This window comes from Eubalaena glacialis, chromosome 10, assembly GCF_028564815.1.
Source record: "Eubalaena glacialis isolate mEubGla1 chromosome 10, mEubGla1.1.hap2.+ XY, whole genome shotgun sequence".
Classification (NCBI taxonomy): Eukaryota; Metazoa; Chordata; class Mammalia; order Artiodactyla; family Balaenidae; genus Eubalaena; species Eubalaena glacialis.
In genome coordinates this window covers 96,033,183-96,053,850 of record NC_083725.1, presented here as the reverse complement: position 1 = coordinate 96,053,850, position 20,668 = coordinate 96,033,183, and the positions used below count along the sequence as shown (strand labels likewise).

Genomic DNA, 20,668 nt, shown 5'->3' with positions numbered 1-20,668 from the left:
AATGCTCATGGAGGGTTTAAAAAAGTAACGTAATGTATGTTGGTTATAAAAGGGCAATGCAAGAGATCCTTGTGGTGTTGGAACTGTTCAGTATCTTGAGTGTGGTGGTGGATGTTCGAACTTAGGTGATAAAATTGTATAAAAGTTACTATACATAAACATATACATGTGTATACAGGAAATCTAAAAGAGATCAGTGGACTGTATCAGTGTCAACACCCTGGTTCTGATAGTTTGGCGATGTCACCACTTGGAGAAGCTGGATAAAGTGTACTGTATTATTTCTTACAACTCCATGTGAATATATAATTATCTCAATGATACTTTCAATGAAAAAATAAGTGAAATAATTAGGGTGTAATGTTAACAAAAAAAAGTCAGGCTTGCAGTGCCCACCGGGAGGTCTTCTTTGGTTCAGCTGAACAGTCAGACTCACAAGACGACAATAAGCCACAGGTTTGGCACCATCTATTCACACAACTTGCCAACGGGGCGGCACCAAGCACTCCTCTTCAAGAAGAGTTACAATATCAGTCATGAACAGACAGCTCAGAAATGTGGGAGCACCCTGACTTAAAAGCTCATAATCTCCACGGCATGCCTTCTAGGGTCTCCATGGGGGGCATGCCCAGTTATAAAAGTTTCCCCACTCACGAAGTATCAAGTATGATGTGCCATCGAGTATTTATAGTTCATTATCATTTCTTTCTGTCTAGATGCAATTTACCAGTTAGAGGTCATTTTCCCCATAAGCAATGTTACCTAGTAGTATTTTGATACATAACACCTTCATCTGTTTACAGGAAAACAGTTAAGCAGTTAACCAAACGTCAAATTCTCAGGCAGCATCATGTCAATCCTTTGCCAATATTAGCATATAAATTATATAAATTTGATCACAATTGTATACATTTAAAAATAAACATTCAAAAGACTAAAGGAAGTTAACGTGGACTAAACATTAGTTAATAGGATTATATTAATCTTAAATTTCTTGAATGTCCTGGTTGTATTTTGATTATGTGGGAGAATATCCACATTCTTAGGAAGTAGTTGCTGAAATAGTTAAGGGTGAAATGTCATATCTGACATTAACCATCAGAAGGTTCAGGGGAAAAAATATACATACATACGTACATACTCAATGTGCACATACTCAGTGTATATATAAAAAGATAAAGCAAACCGACTAAATGTTAAAAACTGGTGGATCTATGTAAGGGTTATATGAGTGTTGATTGTATTGTTTTTGCAACTTTTCTGTAGGTTTGTAATTTTTCAAAATAAAATGCTGAGGCAAAAAAAAACTAAAAAAAATTTATATATCAATATGACAATAGTGATTGTGCCTTTGTGTGGTAAAATTACGGGTGAATTTTTTCCTTCTTTCTCCTTTTCTACAGTTTACAAAATGTTTGCTTTTTAAAAAATATTTCATGCTTTTTTGTTTCATTGGATTTATATTGATTTTAGTAAAAAACAGATTTGAATTTTAACATTTTTAAAACATATGCTAATTATCAGTCTTTACCTTGACCTGCCTTCAACCAGTTAAAGAGTATACAGACTATAACCTCACCCAGAGTCTCAAGTTCACTGTCTTTTTCCCCTTCCTTCCTTCCTTTCAGCCTTCCCTTTCTCTTCCCTCCCTTCATTCCATCCCTCCCTCCTTTTCTTATCATAATCATTATTTTTAAAAAATACAGAACGCTTCACGAACTTGCGAGCCATCCTTGCGCAGGGGCCACGCTAATCTTTGCATGGTTACAATTTTAGTATATGTGCTGCCAAAGTGAGCACAGCAAAATATTTGCTTTTTAATTTTTTTTTTTTTTTTAATGCATGAATACCTACACTTGAGGAAGTCTAACTCTGAAAACAGGCTCTGTATTTTAGGTGCCCTGAAGGTGATTAACACAGTGCCCATACCTGAAAAGGGGCACTATTTCCTTAAGGTCCTTTAGTTTCTTCACTTCCTCATCTCGAACAGGTGCACACAGTGTCCCCATCATGCCAATAATGAATTCTGCCAGCTTGGAAATGTCCAGGGCCCCATTCTCTGCCTCCTGCTTTATCAGATCCAGATCCAAGACTTCTGTTATCTGGTTTCTCAGTCTAGTGTGACCAGGCAGCAAGAAAGATAAGAGCATCTACAAGAGAGCACAGCCAAGTTTAATCAAAGCTTCCTAGTCAGAAGCCATTTTTGATTATATGTAAAGGAATTTACAATTATTCCAATAAGGGCTTACCAACTGTTATTGTAATGGTGCACACATTTTAACCTCTTATTCAACAAATCGACAGAAAAACATGTTTACAAATCATTTAGACTAGCTATTTAAGCTTCCATTTAAGCTCTAGGTAGCAAATCAACTGGACGCAGTAAGAAAAAACTGTTAAAAGTGAAAAAAAAAAAAAACCCACATTAATTAGTGTGTGCCTGTGAGCTAATGACAGATGGCAATTTCCACAGACACATTACTTCTTTGGAGAACTGTTGCTAAAGGTATTACAAAAACAGTTCTACCTTTCACTTAATGCCTTCTCTATCCCAAAGACTGAATCGCTTTTTTGGTCATTATTTATTGAAGGTGTTTACTAAAATTTTTATAAATTATCTATATTTTATAAAATAACTTGTTTTCTTTAAATAATTCTGTTTTCAAAAATATGAACCTTCTTTTCATTTAGAAGAGTAATGCCCTCAGGTTATCACAGCTTCTTTGAAAATTTTTAAAGGACAGTAAGCCAAAAATACCCTAAATCCACATTTCAGCAAGCAATTTAAAATCCTGATCCTTCAATATCATTAAAGCCTTCTGGCACAGTAACACAGAGAGGTTGAATAAATACTCCTAACACACGAAGAAAGCACCACGACTTGCTCTTCGCCTCACCTCTTTAATCTCACCAACAAGCTTGATGGCCCGGTCATAAGTTGGGGGGTCTTCACTTAACTGGACACTCAAGCAATCCCAAAAAGCTTTATGTACAATATCCTTTACTTTCTTCTCCAAGCTGGAGGCAAATGGGAAAAAAAGCAAAAGCAAATAAAATATTATTGCCTCAAAATACTTTCAAAAGCACAAATTCTACAGGTTTAGGGTAAGAAAATTTTTTTAAATTATTTGGATGAGGGAAAGATTTCCCAGATATACCTAAACCAATCACATACTTATTTTTAGTTAGTGATTTATTTCAATGAGTACCTCATTGGAAAGAATAACTTTCAACTAATTTGACAGGTGACATTAGTCCAAATAACAGCCCATAACAGTGCCACATGATAAAAAGAATACTGGAAAGTTCAGATCTGTTAATTTAAGTTCCCCGATACCAGCAAGTTTCCTAAGATGTTTATGATTAAGTAGTTTAAGACTTTAAACTTTAAGTTTGTTTCCTAAAATTATCCTATTCCCATGTGACATATTGGACAACTGTTTAATTAGGTACCAAACTACTGATATAACAACTTATATATAGCATTTCAGGAAAACCAGTCTTTATGTCATGAGAGCAAAACAAGTAATTAATTCTTCATGATTAATGTGAAAAAGTACTATCCTTGCAGAACATATAAGAAATGTTTGTCAAGTCATATTCAGAAGCCTCATGCGGGAGACACTATAGCTTGCTGACCCAGCAGCCATCGCTCCTCCTTTGTCAACAGAATCCCGATTTTTTTCATGGTACTTTCACAATTATAATGGGCAATGTTTTTTCCTTCTTGCGACAATCCATCTTTAAAAGGTGCACCTTACAATCAACAGAATTTTAGATTCAATATGATATGTGCCAGGCACTAGGTAGGGATAGAGAATAAAGCATAGTCCTTGTCTCTAAGGAGTTTACAATCTGGTGAAGAATGCAAGTAAACCAACAACTACAGTAAAATGTGATAGTTACAAAGAAGAAATGAAGGAGACAGTGCAATGAACACACAAGAGGAGGCAGCTAAACCCTATGGAGTGGGAAGAAGCTGACACGCAAGACTTCCACAGGAGGTTTCCAGACCTTTTATTACATTGTCAAGGATCAGTGGTCCTGAGATCTACTATCAAACTCTAGTAATTCCCAGGATAAGGAATATATTTTAGCAACATACGAAAGGAAAAATATATTAGAATATATTGACATCAAGTGAAGAAAACATTTCCAGAACTGGGAAATGGCTTTGTTCTACCAAACAAGATAACTCAGTAACCACCTTACCTGTCTTCTGGTAATTCAACTGGTTTAATCCGAAAGTCTCCATTTATGATAATTTCATGGGCTATGGTCATGTTAGTGACTCCTTTTGCTGTCTCTAGAAGTTCTTCTACTGTCACGAATCGAGGAGGACTAGCTATAACAAAAACCCAGTGTAAGAGGTCTGTTCCTCTAGATTAGGATTTCTATTAAATTAAGGAGAAGGTAGTGGTTCTGGTACCAGCTAATAATTTCAGTTATCCCTTTACTTATGAAAATATTCTGGCAATTTCAAATAGAATTTTACCTATTTCATATTCTTTTTTTCTTTTAACCTAGAATCCTAAAAGCACAGATCATTTACAATACTCAAAACATCTTTTTTTTTTTTTTGCCAAAACTGGTCAATGGAAAATGATTACAGTAAACTAAGACTTAGAAAAACTTTTTAAAGTTACTGATTATCACCTTCCCAGCAAGCTGAGAGTTTATTTTCTAATCCCTATGCCTCCTGTCTACCCTAAATGGAAAAAAGACACCAGATTTAGGATCTTCTCTTTTGTTCCCATCAGCAGTTTACATTTTGCTCCATCGTTAGCACTGTGCCTTGAACGAGTCTCCCCAAACTAAAATAGCCTTGAGCCAGGTGCTGTTTAAACAGTGCTAAAACCACTACCCTGTACAGGATACTAGGACAATATAAGAATTCTGAAGTTGACAAATGAACAAATTAGAGTGTGTGACACAAGAATTTGTAGAATGCAGGCTCACTGAATCAAAAACCTCAGAGTCATCTCTGACTTCTCCCTTTCCACTGCACTGTTATCCAGGTCCTGCAGATTTTACTTCTGTGTCAACTGTGGCAATAGCCTCATAACTGGTCTCTGTTCTTCGCTTTCTTTTGATAAAGTTTGAGATTTATCTTCCATAAAAAAAGTTCTCACCAATCTCCCCAGGTGTTCTAAGCCAAGGAACAAAGGGTAATTCCTACTTTTAAAAAGTCTATGATTAAATACTTGCATTTTTTGTTTATCAGTTATATCTCAATAAAGCTGGGTTATTTTGTTTGCTTTTTAAAAAAAAGTCCATGATAGCAGGTCTTTAGCTTATATCAGAATCACAGGGAAGGCTTATGAAGACAGATTGCTGGGCCCCCTCTCAGGGTTCTGATTTAGCCTGTCTGGGTGGGGCTGGAGAACTGCATCTCTCATAAGACTCCAGCTGATACTGATGGTTTCAGAAACCACACTTTGAAAAGCACTGGCCGAGAAGATGATTATATTAATTTTATGTAATGGTGATAAGATCTGGGCTTAAAATGAGATAAAAATGCCACTGGTTTACACAGGGTTTAATAGTTATAAAGATCTTCCTAGGTTAGTGAAAAGTTATTTTCCCTCTTCTTTTACTTTTTTCTTTTGCTCACCAGAAAAAGGAATCAAATCTAAGAGCTGGTCATATTCCGTCTGGTAAAAATCTTTATTTACTCACATAAGGGGAAGTTGAGGAAACTCACAAAATTTTTTTCAGCATTTCCAGAGAATATTAATAAAAATAATAAAGAATATCGGCTTTGTGGATATTGGTAAAATGCAATAAATATCTAAAATCAAGGCCCAACAGATCTTTTCAATTCTCAGTATTATTTAGATGTCAATTTCTACCAAATGATCTACTGATAAAACGCAATCCCAATCAAAATCCCAGCAAAGTTTTTGTTGAAATTGCCAGACTGATTCTAAAATTTGTATGGAAATGCACAGGACCTAGAAAAGCCAAAACTATTTTGAAAAAGAAGAATAAAGTTGGAGGACTTATACTAAGTGATTTCAAGACTTACTATAATGCTAATAATCAAGACAGTGTGCATCTGGCATGAGGACAGACATATAGACGAACTGAACAGAGCAGAGGATCCAAAAATAGACTGATGCACACACATACATATGTATATTTCTGGTCAATAAGGCAAGATTAGTTTTTTTATCAAATAGTGCTGGAACAATTAGAAATCTATAAATAATAGAATGACCCTCAACCCTTACCTCACATGATAAATAAAAACTAACTCAAAATGAACTGCAGACCTAAATATAAAAGCTAAAACTATAAGACTTCTAAGAGAAAACACAGACAAAAATCTTTGCGATCTTGGATTACACAGAATTTCTTAGATAGGATACAAAAAGCTTAAAATGTAAGAGAAAAAACTGATAAATTAAACTTTACCAAAAGTCAAAACTTTTGCTCTGTGGAAGACTCTATTAAGAAAATGAGGGACTTCCCTGGTGGTCCAGCAGGTTCAAGACTCTGTTCCCAATGCAGGGGGCCCGGGTTCGATCCCTGGTTGGGGAACTAGATCTCGCACGTATGCCACAACTAAGAGTCCGCATGCCACAACTAAGAAGTCCACATGCCACAACTAAAAAAAAAAAAGATCCCGCATGCTGCAGTCGCTTTAGAAAACAGTCTCTCAGTTTCTTATCAAGTAAAACATACATACACTTACCACATGACCCAGCAACCCCATTCCTAGGTCTTTACCCAAGAAAACTGAAAACATATGGCCATGTAAAGACTTGTACTCAAATGTTCATAGCAGCTTTCTTCATAACATTCAAAACCTGGAACTAATCCAAATGTCAGTAAAAGAATGGATAAACAACTGTAGTATAACTATACCATGTAATACTACTCAGCAATAAAAAAGGAACAAACTACTGACACATGCAAAACCATGGATGAATCCTAAAAGCATTATCCCTAGTGAAAGAGTCAGATACAAAAGACTGTACAGTAGGGACTTCCCTGGTGGCGCAGTGGTTAAGAATCCGCCTGCCAACGCAGGGGACACGGGTTTGAGCCCTGGTCCAGGAAGATCCCACATGTCATGGAGCAACTAAGCCCGTGCACCACGGCTACTGAGCCTGAGCTCTAAAGCCCGCGAGCCACAACTACTGAAGCCCACGTGCCACAACTACTGAAGCCTGCGTGCCTAGAGCTCATGTTCTGCAACAAGAGAAGCGACCGCAATGAGAAGCCTGCGCACTGTAATGAAGAGTAGCCCCCGCTCGCTGCAACTAGAGAAAGCCCGTGCGCAGCAACAAAGACCCAACGCAGCCAAAAATAAATAAATATTTTAAAAAACTGTCGCTAAATTGTTACAGCATTTGTGCACTGACGCTCTGTTACAGAAACTGAAAACCTCATTAAGTTAAACATGCCCTTTGGGAGCCTGGCAAACAGATTCCAAAATAAAATGAAGGTCTAATTCAGAATGGCTTACTCTCACCTTTCTTCACTAAGGGGTTCTGGGACCGGAAAAGTCTACACACTCTAAAGAGATGCTTCCAGTCACACAAGTGGATGGACATTTATTGAGGGCAGATGGCAAATGTCACCCAAAGAGCTACTATAGACTGAGTATAGTGAAGCAAGGGTAAAGCTTATCTATTGAACATATTACACTGTGTGGAAATGGTTTGTTACAGTATCTTCCTCACTAGATTGCAAGCTCTAGGAGGACGGAGAACATGTGTGCCTGGTTCACTGCTGGACTCCCGCTACACAGTGTGCACTCAATCAACACTGATTGATTAACTAAATATAGGGACACCATAATTCAGTCTGGTCTTGCACTTTAGAAAGGTAAGAACTTGGTGTCACCCATTTATCTAATGAATCTCATAAGGACCTGATTTAATAAACTAAAATGCTAAATGGGAAATATTAACTGGAATAACAATCGATGTTTTTCATCTGAATGTGGCAACTTTTACTGATCAACTAGGTGATTAAATGCTAGAGCAAAAGGCGCATTGTGAGCAGAGAATTAAAGTATATTAAAGGGACTTCCCTGGTGGCGCAGTGGTTAAGAATCGCCTGCCAATGCAGGGGACAGGGGTTCGAGCCCTGCTCGGGGAAGATCCCACATGCTGCGGAGCAACTGGGCCCGTGTGTCACAGCTACTAAGCCTGCTCTCTAGAGCCTGCAAGTCACAACTACTGAAGCCCGTGCACCTAGATCCCGTGCTCCGCAACAAGAGAGGCCACCACAATGAGAAGCCCACGCACCGCAACGAAGAGTAGCCCCCGCTCACCGCAACTAAAGAAAGCCCAAGCACAGCAACAAAGAGCCAATGCAGCCAAAAATAAATAAATAAATAAATTTTTTTAAAAAAGTATATTAAAAAAAACTCCGAAAAAATAAAATGATACAAATGAATCTGTATACAAAACAGAAACATACTCAGAGACACAGAAAAACAAACTTATGGTTACCAAAAGGGAAAGGGAGAGGGGTAGGGATAAATTAGGAGTATGGAATTAACAGATACAAACTACTATACATAAAATAAGCAACAAGGATTTACCGTATAGCACAGAGAACTATATTCAATATCTTGTGATAACGTATAAAGGAAAATAATCTGAAAAAAATAAATATATCTATATACACATAACTGAATCACTTTGCTATACACCTGAAACTAACACAATATTGTAAATCAACTATACTTCAATTTTAAAAAATCACCATTAGAATAAAAGGGTAATATTGGTGCAGGCAAGATCACTGGCAAAGGCTAAAATCAGTGAGTTGAAGTTTAAGCAGAAACAGGATGTCTGCATAGTCCCCAAGTACTGTAAGCAGATAGGGTAGGTGGTCTCCAGAGAAGAAGAACCAGGCATGACTCTCTTGACATAAGAAGCCATTTTTGACCTAAGCCACTCTGTGATGTAAGCCTGGCCACAGTGCTTGCCCTTGAACAGGTCTCAGTAATTTAGTAAGATATGCATAACAGTGTGATACATATCTTTGAGTTCTGCAGGAACTAAGGCCCCCACCCAGGTGGAGAATGGTAACTGCATGCTGAGACCCCAGACTGGTCAGAACCGGAGGAATGATGATGTTGACCTTTTTCTACATTCTGTATCTGTTACTAAAAGTTCTGAACCCAAATTCCATTACATGCAGGGGAAGTGGGGTGAAGGTTTTTTCCCCATACCACCAAACAATTCTCTGACACCAGACGGGTGTCGTACAGTTCAACTCAATTCTGACACTATCTACCTGGAGACAGCATCAGATCCCACAGGTTAAGGGCTCAGTCCTACAAGACTGTGCCCCCTGCCCCCCCCCCAACTTCAGACAACAGTCCCAAGTCCAGATTGTCACTTTTTTTTTTTTCCCCTAACTGGATACCTTTTATTTATTTTTACTGCCTGGCTGGGATCTCCAGTTCAGTTTTAATTAGAAGTAATGAGAGTAAATATCCTTGTCTTGTTCTCAAACTTACAGGGAGAAACATTCATTCTTTCACCATTGAGTATGATGTTAACTGTAAGAGTCTGTAAATGTCCTCTTATATTTTGTGGATGTTCTCTTCTTTATTTGCTGAGAGTTTTTACCATAAACTGATGTTAAATGTTATCAAAATAAGTCTATTTGTTTTAAACAAACACATTATTTTGCTTCCTATGAACCAGGCACCGTTCTAAAATGCTTTACAAATAGTATCTCATTTAATCCTCTAACAGTCCTAGTAACATGAACTAGTTCTGAACTAATAGTGAATTACTATTGTCCCCATTCAGATAAAGAAATAGGCATAGAGAGGTTAAGTAACCAAAATGACATGGCTAGTAAGTAGCAAGTCACCTCTGCTTCTGACAGACTGGCTATGGATGGGAAGTTCCAACAACCTCTCCTTGCGTTCAATTAATTCGCTAGAGCAGCTCATGGAAGTCACAGAAACATTTTACATACTAGATTACTGGTTTATTATAAAAGGATGTAACTCAGAAACAGCCAGATGGAAGAGGTGCATAGGGCAAGGTATGGGGAAGCAGTATGCCACTCTCCCAGCACCTCCATGTCTTCACCAACCCAGAGCTCCCTGAACCCCATCCTTCTGGGTTTTTATGCAGGCTTCATTACATAGGCAAACTTGATTAAATAATTGGCCATTGGCAACTGATACAACCTCCAGCTCCACCCTCCTCCCCAGAGGTGGGGGTGCGTGGGTGGGACTGAAAGTTCCAACCCTCTAATCACAAGGTTGAGTCCCCTGGCAAACAAGCTGCCATCCTTCGGTTAGGTTACCTAGGTGCTTTCCAAGTCAGCATAACAAAAGACATCTTTCTAGCTCTCATCACTTAGGAAATTCCAATAGTTTAGCAGCTCTGTGCCAGAAACAGGACGAAAACCAAACATGTATTTCCTATTATAAATCACAGTATCACAGTTACCAATAGCAGTTCTACCCTTAAAACATTACTCTGTATTATAATTTGCAAGGCTAAAGGCTATCTTTTTGCTTTTAATTTGTAGAATCCCAGATGTGATTTTATGGTTACTTATAAATTCAGTTTGGGAGAAATGTCTGCAAACAGCTAATTTCATATTTTATAAATTCTTATTTATGCTCTATGCAGGCAGTGATGTCTCCTGACCTGGTCCCCAGACTATGGGGTCTTAGTTTTACCACTGGAGTCCACAGCCCTATACTTACCTATTACTACAAGGAGAAAGAGCAAGAAAGCCAGAAACAATATTTTAGGTCATTGATTTTAAACCTCATTTTGATATCGATCTCTATGAGAATTTAATGAAAGCTTCCATGACCTTCTTCCTAGAAAAATGCACATACACACACATGTTGATACACTTTTTTGACTGCTCCTGGGTTCCCCAACTCTTGATCATGGGTCCCAGGATAAGTTGCCTTAAGGACATAACCACATACAATTTCAGATAGTCTAGTGTTGGCCTGACATTAATTTGGAATCATGCCATCAAACTGACAGGATGCCAAAGACAAGGACATAAATCAAAGAACAACTGAAGATCTAAACCAAAGGTACTTCTTTACCAGAAACTGCAAGCGATAAAACTACCATATTGGCCATAGACAGCCACATTACAGCTATCAGTCCTCGGTATCTTTAAATGCAACAGATGGGGGAATTCCCTGGCAGTCCAGTGGTTAGGACTCTGCACTTTCACTGCCCAGGGTGTGGGTTCAATCCCTGGTCGGGGAACTAAAATCCCACAAGGTGTGTGATGCGGCCAAAAAAAAAAAAAATTTTTTTTTTATAATAAGTAAATAAACGTAACAGATGACATGTTAGTAGCAGTAGTATTAACAACTAATGTTTACTGAGCATTTATTATGTGCCAAGCACTGTTCTAAGGGCTTTACATGAATTCATTTAAACTTTACAACGACCCTAAGAGATAATGTGTATTTTCCTCATTTTAAAAACGAGAAAACAGATGGTTTCTAACTATACATATTGGAGACAAGGCCTAACACATGCATGATAGGCTGTTATTAACAGCATGTTTCCTTCCCTGAACACAATTTGACCTAGCAGTATATTTATCAAAATCTATGTGATAATAAACCACAATAAAATGGGGTCCACCAATGTTTGCTATAAGAATACTCTGTTGACTAATAAATTACCTGGGAGGGGCTTTTATCATTTTAAAAGAAACACACCTTAAACCCCAAAATGTTTGTACTTCTTCCAAATATGAAGGATTACTGATCATCTATACTTTAAAGAGATAACATCAACACTAACATTCTTAGACTATGACACCCCCTCTTAAAACTTTCATTTTTGCACTCACTTCAAAAACCTTGAGTGTTCTTAATAAAAGACATGAGTTGGAGCAACCGCTGGGAATGCATGCGGAAACTGCCACCCTTTCATCTACGAAGCCTGCTCCCTGCCAGGGATCTGAAATGACTTCACCACACACAGTTAGCAAAGTGAATCCCCTCAGCCTCGTGGGAACTAAGCCCCCAGGCAGTGAAGTTAGGGTGTGGTGAACTCACTCACAGTCAAAAACTTTTTTTTTCAACCCGCACAAGCACAGTCCTGGCTGGGACCTGCCTTGGGCTTTTCAAACACTCTTTGAATTAAAGCTGCAATTTGCACTCAACCTTCCTATTTCTCAGAGCATTTCAGGCAAACTGTAATGTCACTGAGGCTGGAGGAAAGCAGGAATATTCTGGACATTATTCTAAAATTTTAATTTCTCATGCAATTGAAAACCCACAAGTGACTAGGCTGTCAGTTGCTAATGCTAAAATGCTAATTATTGGCAATGTTATCATATTATTAGAACCTAGTTCAAGGCCACATGTACAAGGAAGCATAATAAAAATATCATCTGAAAACAATGAAAATATTGCTTCTAACCAAAGTCAAATGTGCTTACAGTGAGGTCTTTGCACTCTTTGGGTGCTAGAAGAGCCCGACTTTATTTTCTGTAAAGCTTCATCAGAACCTTCCACAGCATCTTCAAGGCCTTGCTCAGAATCATTTGATTTTGATTTTCCTTCTTCATTTATATTGGACTTGTCAAGGTTTTCAGACATTCTCAATTAAGTTCATTCACTTTCCTAGGGGGAAAAAGAAAATGAACCAAAATGTTCTTGCTCTGACACTAACTAGCAGTGTGACTATGGGCAAATGATTTAACTTCTTTGGCTTTCAGGTTTCTCATCTGTAAAAATCAAAGGGCTTGCTAAAATCTTATTCAGCTATAATATTCTACTTCAATGATTAAACAGATCACCTGTAAAATGACACTTGTAACTATCAAATTTATGGACCTGTACCTCAGAGAGTAACAAGTTCGAATACTTCTGTCCCCATCTGAGTACCATGTCATGAGAACACAGGACCTTAAACTGTTGGGAGGTAACACTATAAATTGCCTGCTTCTATTTTAATCAAAGAGTGATTCAATTCTTAAATTCTTTACTTTCAGTCCTGAGAAGTGATAGGAAAACTCTGGAAATAATGCTTTTCATCGGGCTTCGAAGTAAATATACACTAGGCTGAGGAGTTGGTTCCCTGATCCTATTATGTGGATAAGACACCTGGGGATGACAAACAGAAGGCAGAATCTCATGAAGCATTTAAGGAAAACGTGTGGGGCAAATTATTTTTATTAACTCCTTGCCAGTCAGCAGGAAAAGATGGTGAGTAAAGTAGGAAGTTGCAGACAACCATAATGTATGTGGTTGGGAGGGATTTTAATTGTCTTAGTTGCTGATTAGAAGAGGAGTAACACTTAACACGCTGGTTTGGGCCTGGTTAATAAAGGCCTGGAATAGTAACCTCTTAATTACTATAAATGGTTTTTGTCAAGTTTTTTTTCCCTAGAGTTCTCTATTCTTAATGTGTTTCCAAATAAGGGCAAAGAAAGACACAACATTTTCTGCATTTATAATACTAAAAATAATTAGCATTTGTACTATTAGCACTTGGAGATCACAAAACATTTTCATAAGCACTAATCAGACTTTATTACATACCTGGATGTTAATCCAGGGATCAAAAGAAATGTTAACTATTTTCAGGAGGTTTGGCAGACTCTCTTCTGTACATTAGAAGAGAAGAATCACTTGATATAATTATCTGAACATCAGATACCCCCATTAAACAGAATGAAGTTATTGGAATTGACATTTCAGGCCTGTATTATTAATATGAAGGTTGCTTTAATGTAGTTCCCTTTTACCTTCCAGCAACCCACTCCAGACACCCATCTCCTCTGTCCTAAATCCTATCTGGCTCTGGAAATGCTCCAAGACCCAAAACATAACATTACCAGCATATTCTATGAGAAAGGACCAACAAAAACACTTCTAATTTTATCCTCTTCACATGCTGGGAATTAGCTCAGAAGGATAAAGTAACGCATTCTGTGCAATAAGGAGGAAAATCAGGATTTCCAGGTCTTTAATACTAAGTTTAGTAAACTAACCCATCCTTGTAAAATTCGGCTCATGGCCTACCTCCTCCCAGGTCACTTCCCAACCTCACCAGTGTTTGCACCTGTCTCTGAACTCCTGTAGGGATGGTTATTAGACATCTGGCTTTCATCATTGCCTTAAATCCAATTCAAAATATCCTGATTTAAATAGGAATAGAACGATGAAAAGGCATGGTCTAGAGAGAGAGAGAGACATTCTTACAAGGAAATATAGTGAAACTTAAGCGTTAATGGCATTATGAAATCACTAGGGGAATACAGCAAGGGGAGAAACTAATTCTGCCTGGAAGGAGGTTGAGATAACCTTCCCAGAAAAGGTGACATTTGAGCTTGTCTTTTTGAAAAGAGTAGGATTTCACCCAATTAAAAACCATCTGGAGAGAATTCCCTGGTGGTCCAGTGGTTAGGACTCAGCACTTCCACTGCAGGGGACACGGGTTCGATCCCTGGTCGGGGAACTAAGATCTGGCAAGCCAGGCTGTGCGGCCAAAAACAAAAAACAAAAAACTATCTGGAGGTGAAAAGGGGGGTCTTTCACTCAAAGGGCAGCATTTCACTCAAAGGGCACAAGCGAAAGCAAAAGAAAATAAGTAGAAGAACAAGCAGCAGGTGATGAAGAAGGAGAGATGGGTTGGGGTCCGATGGTAAAATTACAAGTTCTTATTTTTTAAAAACTCTTCACCTAGATTTTTAGCTTCTTAAGGGCCAGACCAACCACATTCCCCACGTATGCTCCACACATATAAGTATATCCTCCAAACAGATACCCACTAAGTATTTGTTGATAGCTGTGTCATCTCTTTAATGTCAGTTTAAACGGGACGCATGGGCGTTGGTCTCAGACATAGCTGGGTTCCAATTCTGGCTCTTTACTAGCAGTGTTAACTTCAACTTCCTCATCTGTAAAATGCAGCTACCTACCTCTTGGGTTTGGAGGACGTGTAAACGACAGAGCGTACATAACGACAGCTGGTGCACAACAGGCTTCCCACAAATGGTAACTATAATTAGAGGACTACAGGATGCAGCGAGGAACCATTTAACTGCGTACAGCGTGCTCATTCACTCAACAAGCCCCAACTCCTGCTATGCCTAAAAAGGGAACCGAGGGGTAGAAGACCCTCGCACTTGCCGTGAAGACCGTCTATCTGAGCCGCAAGCCGAGCCCAAGCTGCTCACAAGAGACTCCCCAGGAGAAAGGGTCTTTCAGCAAAAGAAAAGAGCTCTGTCCAGCGCCGGCGAGAATCACCTCCCCTAGCACTCAGCGCCACTCACGCCCAGCGTCCGGATTCCGTTGTAAACAACTGTTTGGGCCGGCGAGGGAGTGGCCGGGCCGGGGGCAAGCGAGGGAAGCGGGGCGCGCCTGGAGGACGGCCTCGAGGGGTGGGACAAAGGCTGCGCTAAGACTCAACCCTTCCGCCGTCTCTGCCTCTTCCTCGCCTCCACCCGACATCGCCGGGAACTGACCGACGGAAAAAGGCGAAGAAATGCCTGTAATCTCGACCTTGTTCCTCCCGTGCGGGCCCCGCAGGGCTGCCAGCCTCCGCTTCCGCTTCCCTCACCTGTAGCGGAGTCGGCGTCCTCCCTCCTGCCGCTCGGCCGGGAATCTGGCGGGGGCCGGCGCTGCGGCGGAGGCGGGGAGGATGCGCAGCGAGCAGGGCGGTTCAGCCTCTGCCCCTCCAAGGCCGCACCCCTCACTGCGCTGCGAGCGGTCCTCCTCGCCCGGCTTGGGTGGGTAGCGGCCAGCGCGGCCGCTCCTCAGCGTCTGACAGCGGGAGACAGCTCTTAGCCCGGAGGCGCCGGTCCCACGCAGGGCGACGCCATGTTTCCGTACAGAAAGGTGGGAGGTGCGGCCGGATGCCGGCGGAGAGGGCCCAGTGGGCAGTGACTCGGAGCCGGGAGGCACCCCCCCCACCACGCCACAGAGGGCGGCGCCATGTTTCCGTACGGAAAGGCGGCCGGCGGGAGAGGGGTCGTGGAGCCAGTCAAGTAACGGAAAAGGGTTGGCCGTTTAGCTGCAAAGCCTTCCCCGCCCTGGTTTTCAAATTTAAATATTACATCACGTTTTGTAGCCGCATATAGTTCGTTCCCCTCCCCTCATTTTGGCTGTTAGAAAAAAAGGCATGCCCACCACCTTGATAGCCAAGTCTCATTTTAATGGCACAGATTCGGTTTGGTTTGGGTCATCTCTTTTAACTAAGTGGCTGCTACACTTTGTCGACAAGAGCGAGACTTTACCCCTGAAAAGATGGAAGGCAAGGGGGCAAACACGTCCCATGAGGGTTCAGCTCGGTTTAGACAGTTGAGAAACACAGTGAGCACTCAGCATTTTATGTGCCGTCTGTGTTCTAGAAAGGAAACATCCCATGTTAAGACAAGCTTGTTCTGGAGCCTCCTTTTCTTTTGTCCCAGGTACCCGGGCCGTGGCTATCGCGGCGCTGGATAACTAGAAAAGCATGCTTTTCTCAGCCTGTAGTAAGATAGCAAGCTAAACGAATAGAAATAGTTTTGGGGCCTAATCTTAAAAAGTAAAAGTTACGTGACTCTTGACTGTTCGTTAGTAAAATGCTTTAAGACTGAGCATCAAACATAGATGCCTTAAAATGAAGGTAACAATCAAGTCTCCTACCTGCAGCCTATAAAACCTGCTAAATTTAAGTAACTAGAACAAAACAAGATGGAGTGGAATTAGTGCTTTCAAACGCTGTATCTAGGGCTTCCCTGGTGGTGCAGTGGTTAAGAATCCGCCTGCCAGTGCAGGGGACACGGGTTCAAGCCCTGGTCGGGGAAGATCCCACATGCGGCGGAGCAACTAAGCCCGCGCGCCACAACTGCTGACCCTGCGCTCTAGAGCCCGGGAGCCACAACTACTGAAGTTCGCGCGCCTAGAGCCCGTGCTCCGCAGCAAAAGAAGCCACCGCAATGAGAAACCCGCACAACCGCAATGTAAAGTAGTCCCCCGAGCCCCCCTCCCCCCAAGGGCCGAAGAAACAAAGACCCAATGCAGCCAAAAATAAATAATAAATTAATAAATTTATTTTTAAAAAACACTACATCTAAATTGATCACACGTGGAAAGTTACTCCTAAAGTATTGAAGACTGATTGCAATACAGCAACCTCAAACCATTCACTAACTAGCACATTAAAGTAAGAATTTTTCCCTTAAACACACACAGTTCTCAGATGAGGATTCACTTTAGAGGGGGGAAAAACGTTAAGACACTCAGTTAACTGGAACTAAGATTTAGGCAGAAAACATTCAGTTCTCACTTCTGAGTCCAGACTAATATACCATAGTCTCTAGATTAGAGGTTCTCAACCCTGACTCCACCTCAGAATCTCCTGGGGAGCAGTGGTTCTAAAGCTATCATCTGAAGCTCAGGGGGGTGGGGTGGGTGGTGATGCCAGGCAAGAATTTTTAAGCTTCCCGGGTGATTCTAAGAGGCAGCCAGGCTAAAACCACCTTCCTAGAGAGATCTACCCCCACCTCCACGCCCCTAGTGAGAGTCCCTCTACCTTCCTTGAAGGATGAGTATAAACAATTTTCACATGTGGAGAAGATGCTGCAACACCACCAAAACCACTGATTTGACTTGGATGGCTCACTTGTAATCTTTTGATATATTTTGAATTGTTTCCTTTAAATATTAAAAACATTGACACATGTTCCAGTTTGCTATTTGGCTACAAGAACTGGAAATTCAAATTACCTCAAGGTAAAGGGATTTCACTGACAGGCTACCTAGGGTTTGGAAGAAGCAAGCTGGCTGCTGCTCTAGATTATTACTACTCTATCAACTCCCCAGGACACACAGGATCTCTTTCATCACACCTCTACTTCTTGCTGCAGTTGGCTTCACTCCTCTCTACACTACAGACTAGCTTCTTTATTTTTTAGTCGTTCCTCCCTCAAAATTTAGATCTTTCTATACAGAATTTGATTGGTCAAGCTGATTTTTGTGCACAGTCTCATTAGCCTCCAGGTAGGCTGTCCTTGGATCAGTGCTTAGCCCTGGGCTACTCAGCTAGAGTGGTGGGGAAGCTCTTAGTCACCTAGGCATCAGGTGTTTAAGTGGGGATGGCTTTCCAAGAGGACATCATGGATTAGTGAATGAGGGCAAGCAGCAAATGACGACTGACGGTTCTAGTGATACAAGAGGGTTGTCCAAGGCATTCCGGGTAGCAGCAGACCTGTAGTTTAAAACTTTGACGATGCTTGCCATAAACATGACCAATTTTTCTTAAAACTTTGTGCTGATGAAGTTTGAGGTAAACTGTGGTTTTACTAGATTTTCCATGAAATTAACATTCTATTAGAAGGCCACTTCTTCTAGGACCATGAATATAACTAGGCAGTTCTGCCTTCCCCTGAAGGAGAGGTGTTAGTTTTGTTGCCAAATAATCATGTTATTCTATGAAGTGCAAAATGAAGGTTGCAAATCAGGTAGTACACATACAGTTGTTGTCAACTATGGTCTCACCACACTTTCAGTAGTTTGTTTCTAAAAACTTCCTCACCCCTAAATTATGAAGTATCTTCTCTTTCACTTCATTGTAGAGAGCTGCCTTCCTTTCTTGCCTATGCAACAAAGCAAAATACACACCACAAAAAACCCACCTGACATAGTTATTCCCTGCTTTATTAGGAAAATTGGTATTTTATACTACAGATATGTCCTCAACTTTTTCCCGTTTAAAGACTAGTCAGTATCAGTTATATCTTACAGAAGATTGACATGCTAGCATATTGGTACATCATTTTAGTTTTCCCTACCTCTCATTAAAAGTCTAAATTTAAAATTCAGCCTCATTTTATTATTTTTTCTTTGAATGGTCATAATTCCTTTTTTTTTTTTAATTTTTAAAATTTTATTTATTTTTGGCTGCGTTGGGTCTTCGTTGTTGCGCGTGGGCCTTCTCCAGTTGCAGCGAGCGGGGGCTACTCTGTTGTGGTGCGCAGGCTTCTCATTGCAGTGGCTTCTCTTGTTGTGGAGCACGGCCTCTAGGTGCACAGGCTTCAGTAGTTGTGGCACGCGGGCTCAGTAGTTGTGGCTCACGGGCTCTAGAGCGCAGGCTCAGTAGTTGTGGTGCACGGGCTTCTTTGCTCCGCGGCATGTGGGATCTTCCCAGACCAGGGCTCGAACCCATGTCCCCTGCATTGGCAGGCAGACTCTTAACCACTGCGCCACCAGGGAAGCCCTCAGCCTCATTTTAATCTTTTGGTTTTATTTTTGTGAAGATGCACAATTTAAAATTGTATTATAAAAGTATTATATTGCACATCTATTTGCCAAGTATATCTTGACAGTGCAGTAGTTCCAAAGTAATCATTAACTTGGATAAAAAGTTGAAGACTTTAGCTCTAATTTACAAGAAATGAAGGACACAGAGGAACATGATAAAGGATAGTACAGGCTTGCAATCAGCTAAATCCAGACTGTGGGAAACTCAAGAACAGATGACCAGGTTTATTCAATGACAGAAAGAGAAAAGGAGAAGGAAGGAGGGATAAAGAGAAAAACCTCTAGAGTAAAAGATTTAAGAAGCACATTAACCAATTGCACTTTATGAACTTTGTTTGGATCCCTATTTGAATAAACTGTCAAAATCATTTGAGATCAGAAAATGTGAACACTGACTGTATTTTGATGATATTAAGGAATTGTGGCTTTGTGTGTAATAATGACACTGTAGTTATGTTTCTTTTTTTTTTTTTTTAAATGCACAACGTGAAAGGTGCTAGTTAAGTTTATTTATTTATTTATTTATTTATTTATTTATTTATTTATTTATTTATGGCTGTGTTGGGTCTTCGTTTCTGTGCGAGGGCTTGCTCTAGTTGCGGCAAGTGGGGGCCACTCTTCATCGCGGTGCACGGGCCTCTCACTATCGCGGCCTCTTGTTGCGGAGCACAGGCTCCAGACGCGCAGGCTCAGTAATTGTGGCTCACGGGCCCAGTTGCTCCGCGGCATGTGGGATCTTCCCAGACCAGGGCTCGAACCCGTGTGCCCTGTATTGGCAGGCAGATTCTCAACCACTGCGCCACCATGGACGTCCCATGTTTCTTTTTAATTTAATTTTATTTATTTTTGTCTGCATTGGGTCTTTGTTGCTGTGCGCAGGCTTTCTCTAGTTGCAGCAAGCAGGGGCTACTCTTCATTGCGGTGGGCAGGTTTCTCATTGCGGTGGCTTCTCTTGTTGTGGAGCATGGGCTCTATGCGTGCGAGCTTCAGTAGTTGTGGCACATGGGCTCAGTAGTTGTGGCTCGTGGGCTTTAGAGCACAGGCTCGGTAGTTATGGCTCACGGGCTTTAGAGCGCAGGCTCGGTAGTTGTGGCGCATGGGCTTAGTTGCTCCGCAGCATGTGGGATCTTCCTGGACCAGGGCTCGAACCCATGTCCCCTGCATTAGCAGGTGGATTCTAAACCACTGAGCCACCAGGGAAGTCCCTGTGGTTATGTTTTTAATGTCCTTATCTTTTAGCTATACATACTGAAATTTTATAGATGAAGTGATAAGATATATGAAGTTTGCTGAGGTGGGAGCACAGAATAGATTAAACAAGATTGGCCATGGGTTGACAACTGTTGAAACTGGATGATGAGTACATAAGAGTTCATTATTGGGGCTTCCCTGGTGGCGCAGTGGTTGAGAATCTGACTGCCAATGCAGGGGACA

The 20,668-nt window shown here is 40.7% G+C and overlaps 1 protein-coding gene and 1 non-coding gene across 9 annotated transcripts in view; both read right to left on the bottom strand.

Moving 5' to 3' along the window:
- TCP11L1 (t-complex 11 like 1) overlaps positions 1-15,838 on the bottom strand; it is a 31,623-nt gene extending 15,785 nt beyond the window's left edge. For 2 of the 8 annotated variants that reach the window (XM_061201556.1, XM_061201561.1), the window contains exons 1-5: positions 15,552-15,838; positions 12,424-12,607; positions 4,213-4,345; positions 2,898-3,018; positions 1,930-2,150 (exon numbers count right to left, since the gene is read on the bottom strand). In XM_061201556.1, coding sequence (XP_061057539.1) covers positions 1,930-2,150; positions 2,898-3,018; positions 4,213-4,345; positions 12,424-12,583 — 635 coding nt within the window. In that variant the 5' untranslated portion in view covers positions 12,584-12,607; positions 15,552-15,838. The other 6 variants (XM_061201559.1, XM_061201557.1, XM_061201558.1 and 3 more) reach the window with 6 other exon arrangements.
- Positions 1,697-1,800, bottom strand: LOC133100220 (U6 spliceosomal RNA). Its single transcript, XR_009702457.1, has one exon. It is a non-coding gene; the product is annotated as a U6 spliceosomal RNA (small nuclear RNA).
- Positions 15,839-20,668: the final 4,830 nt, after the last annotated feature.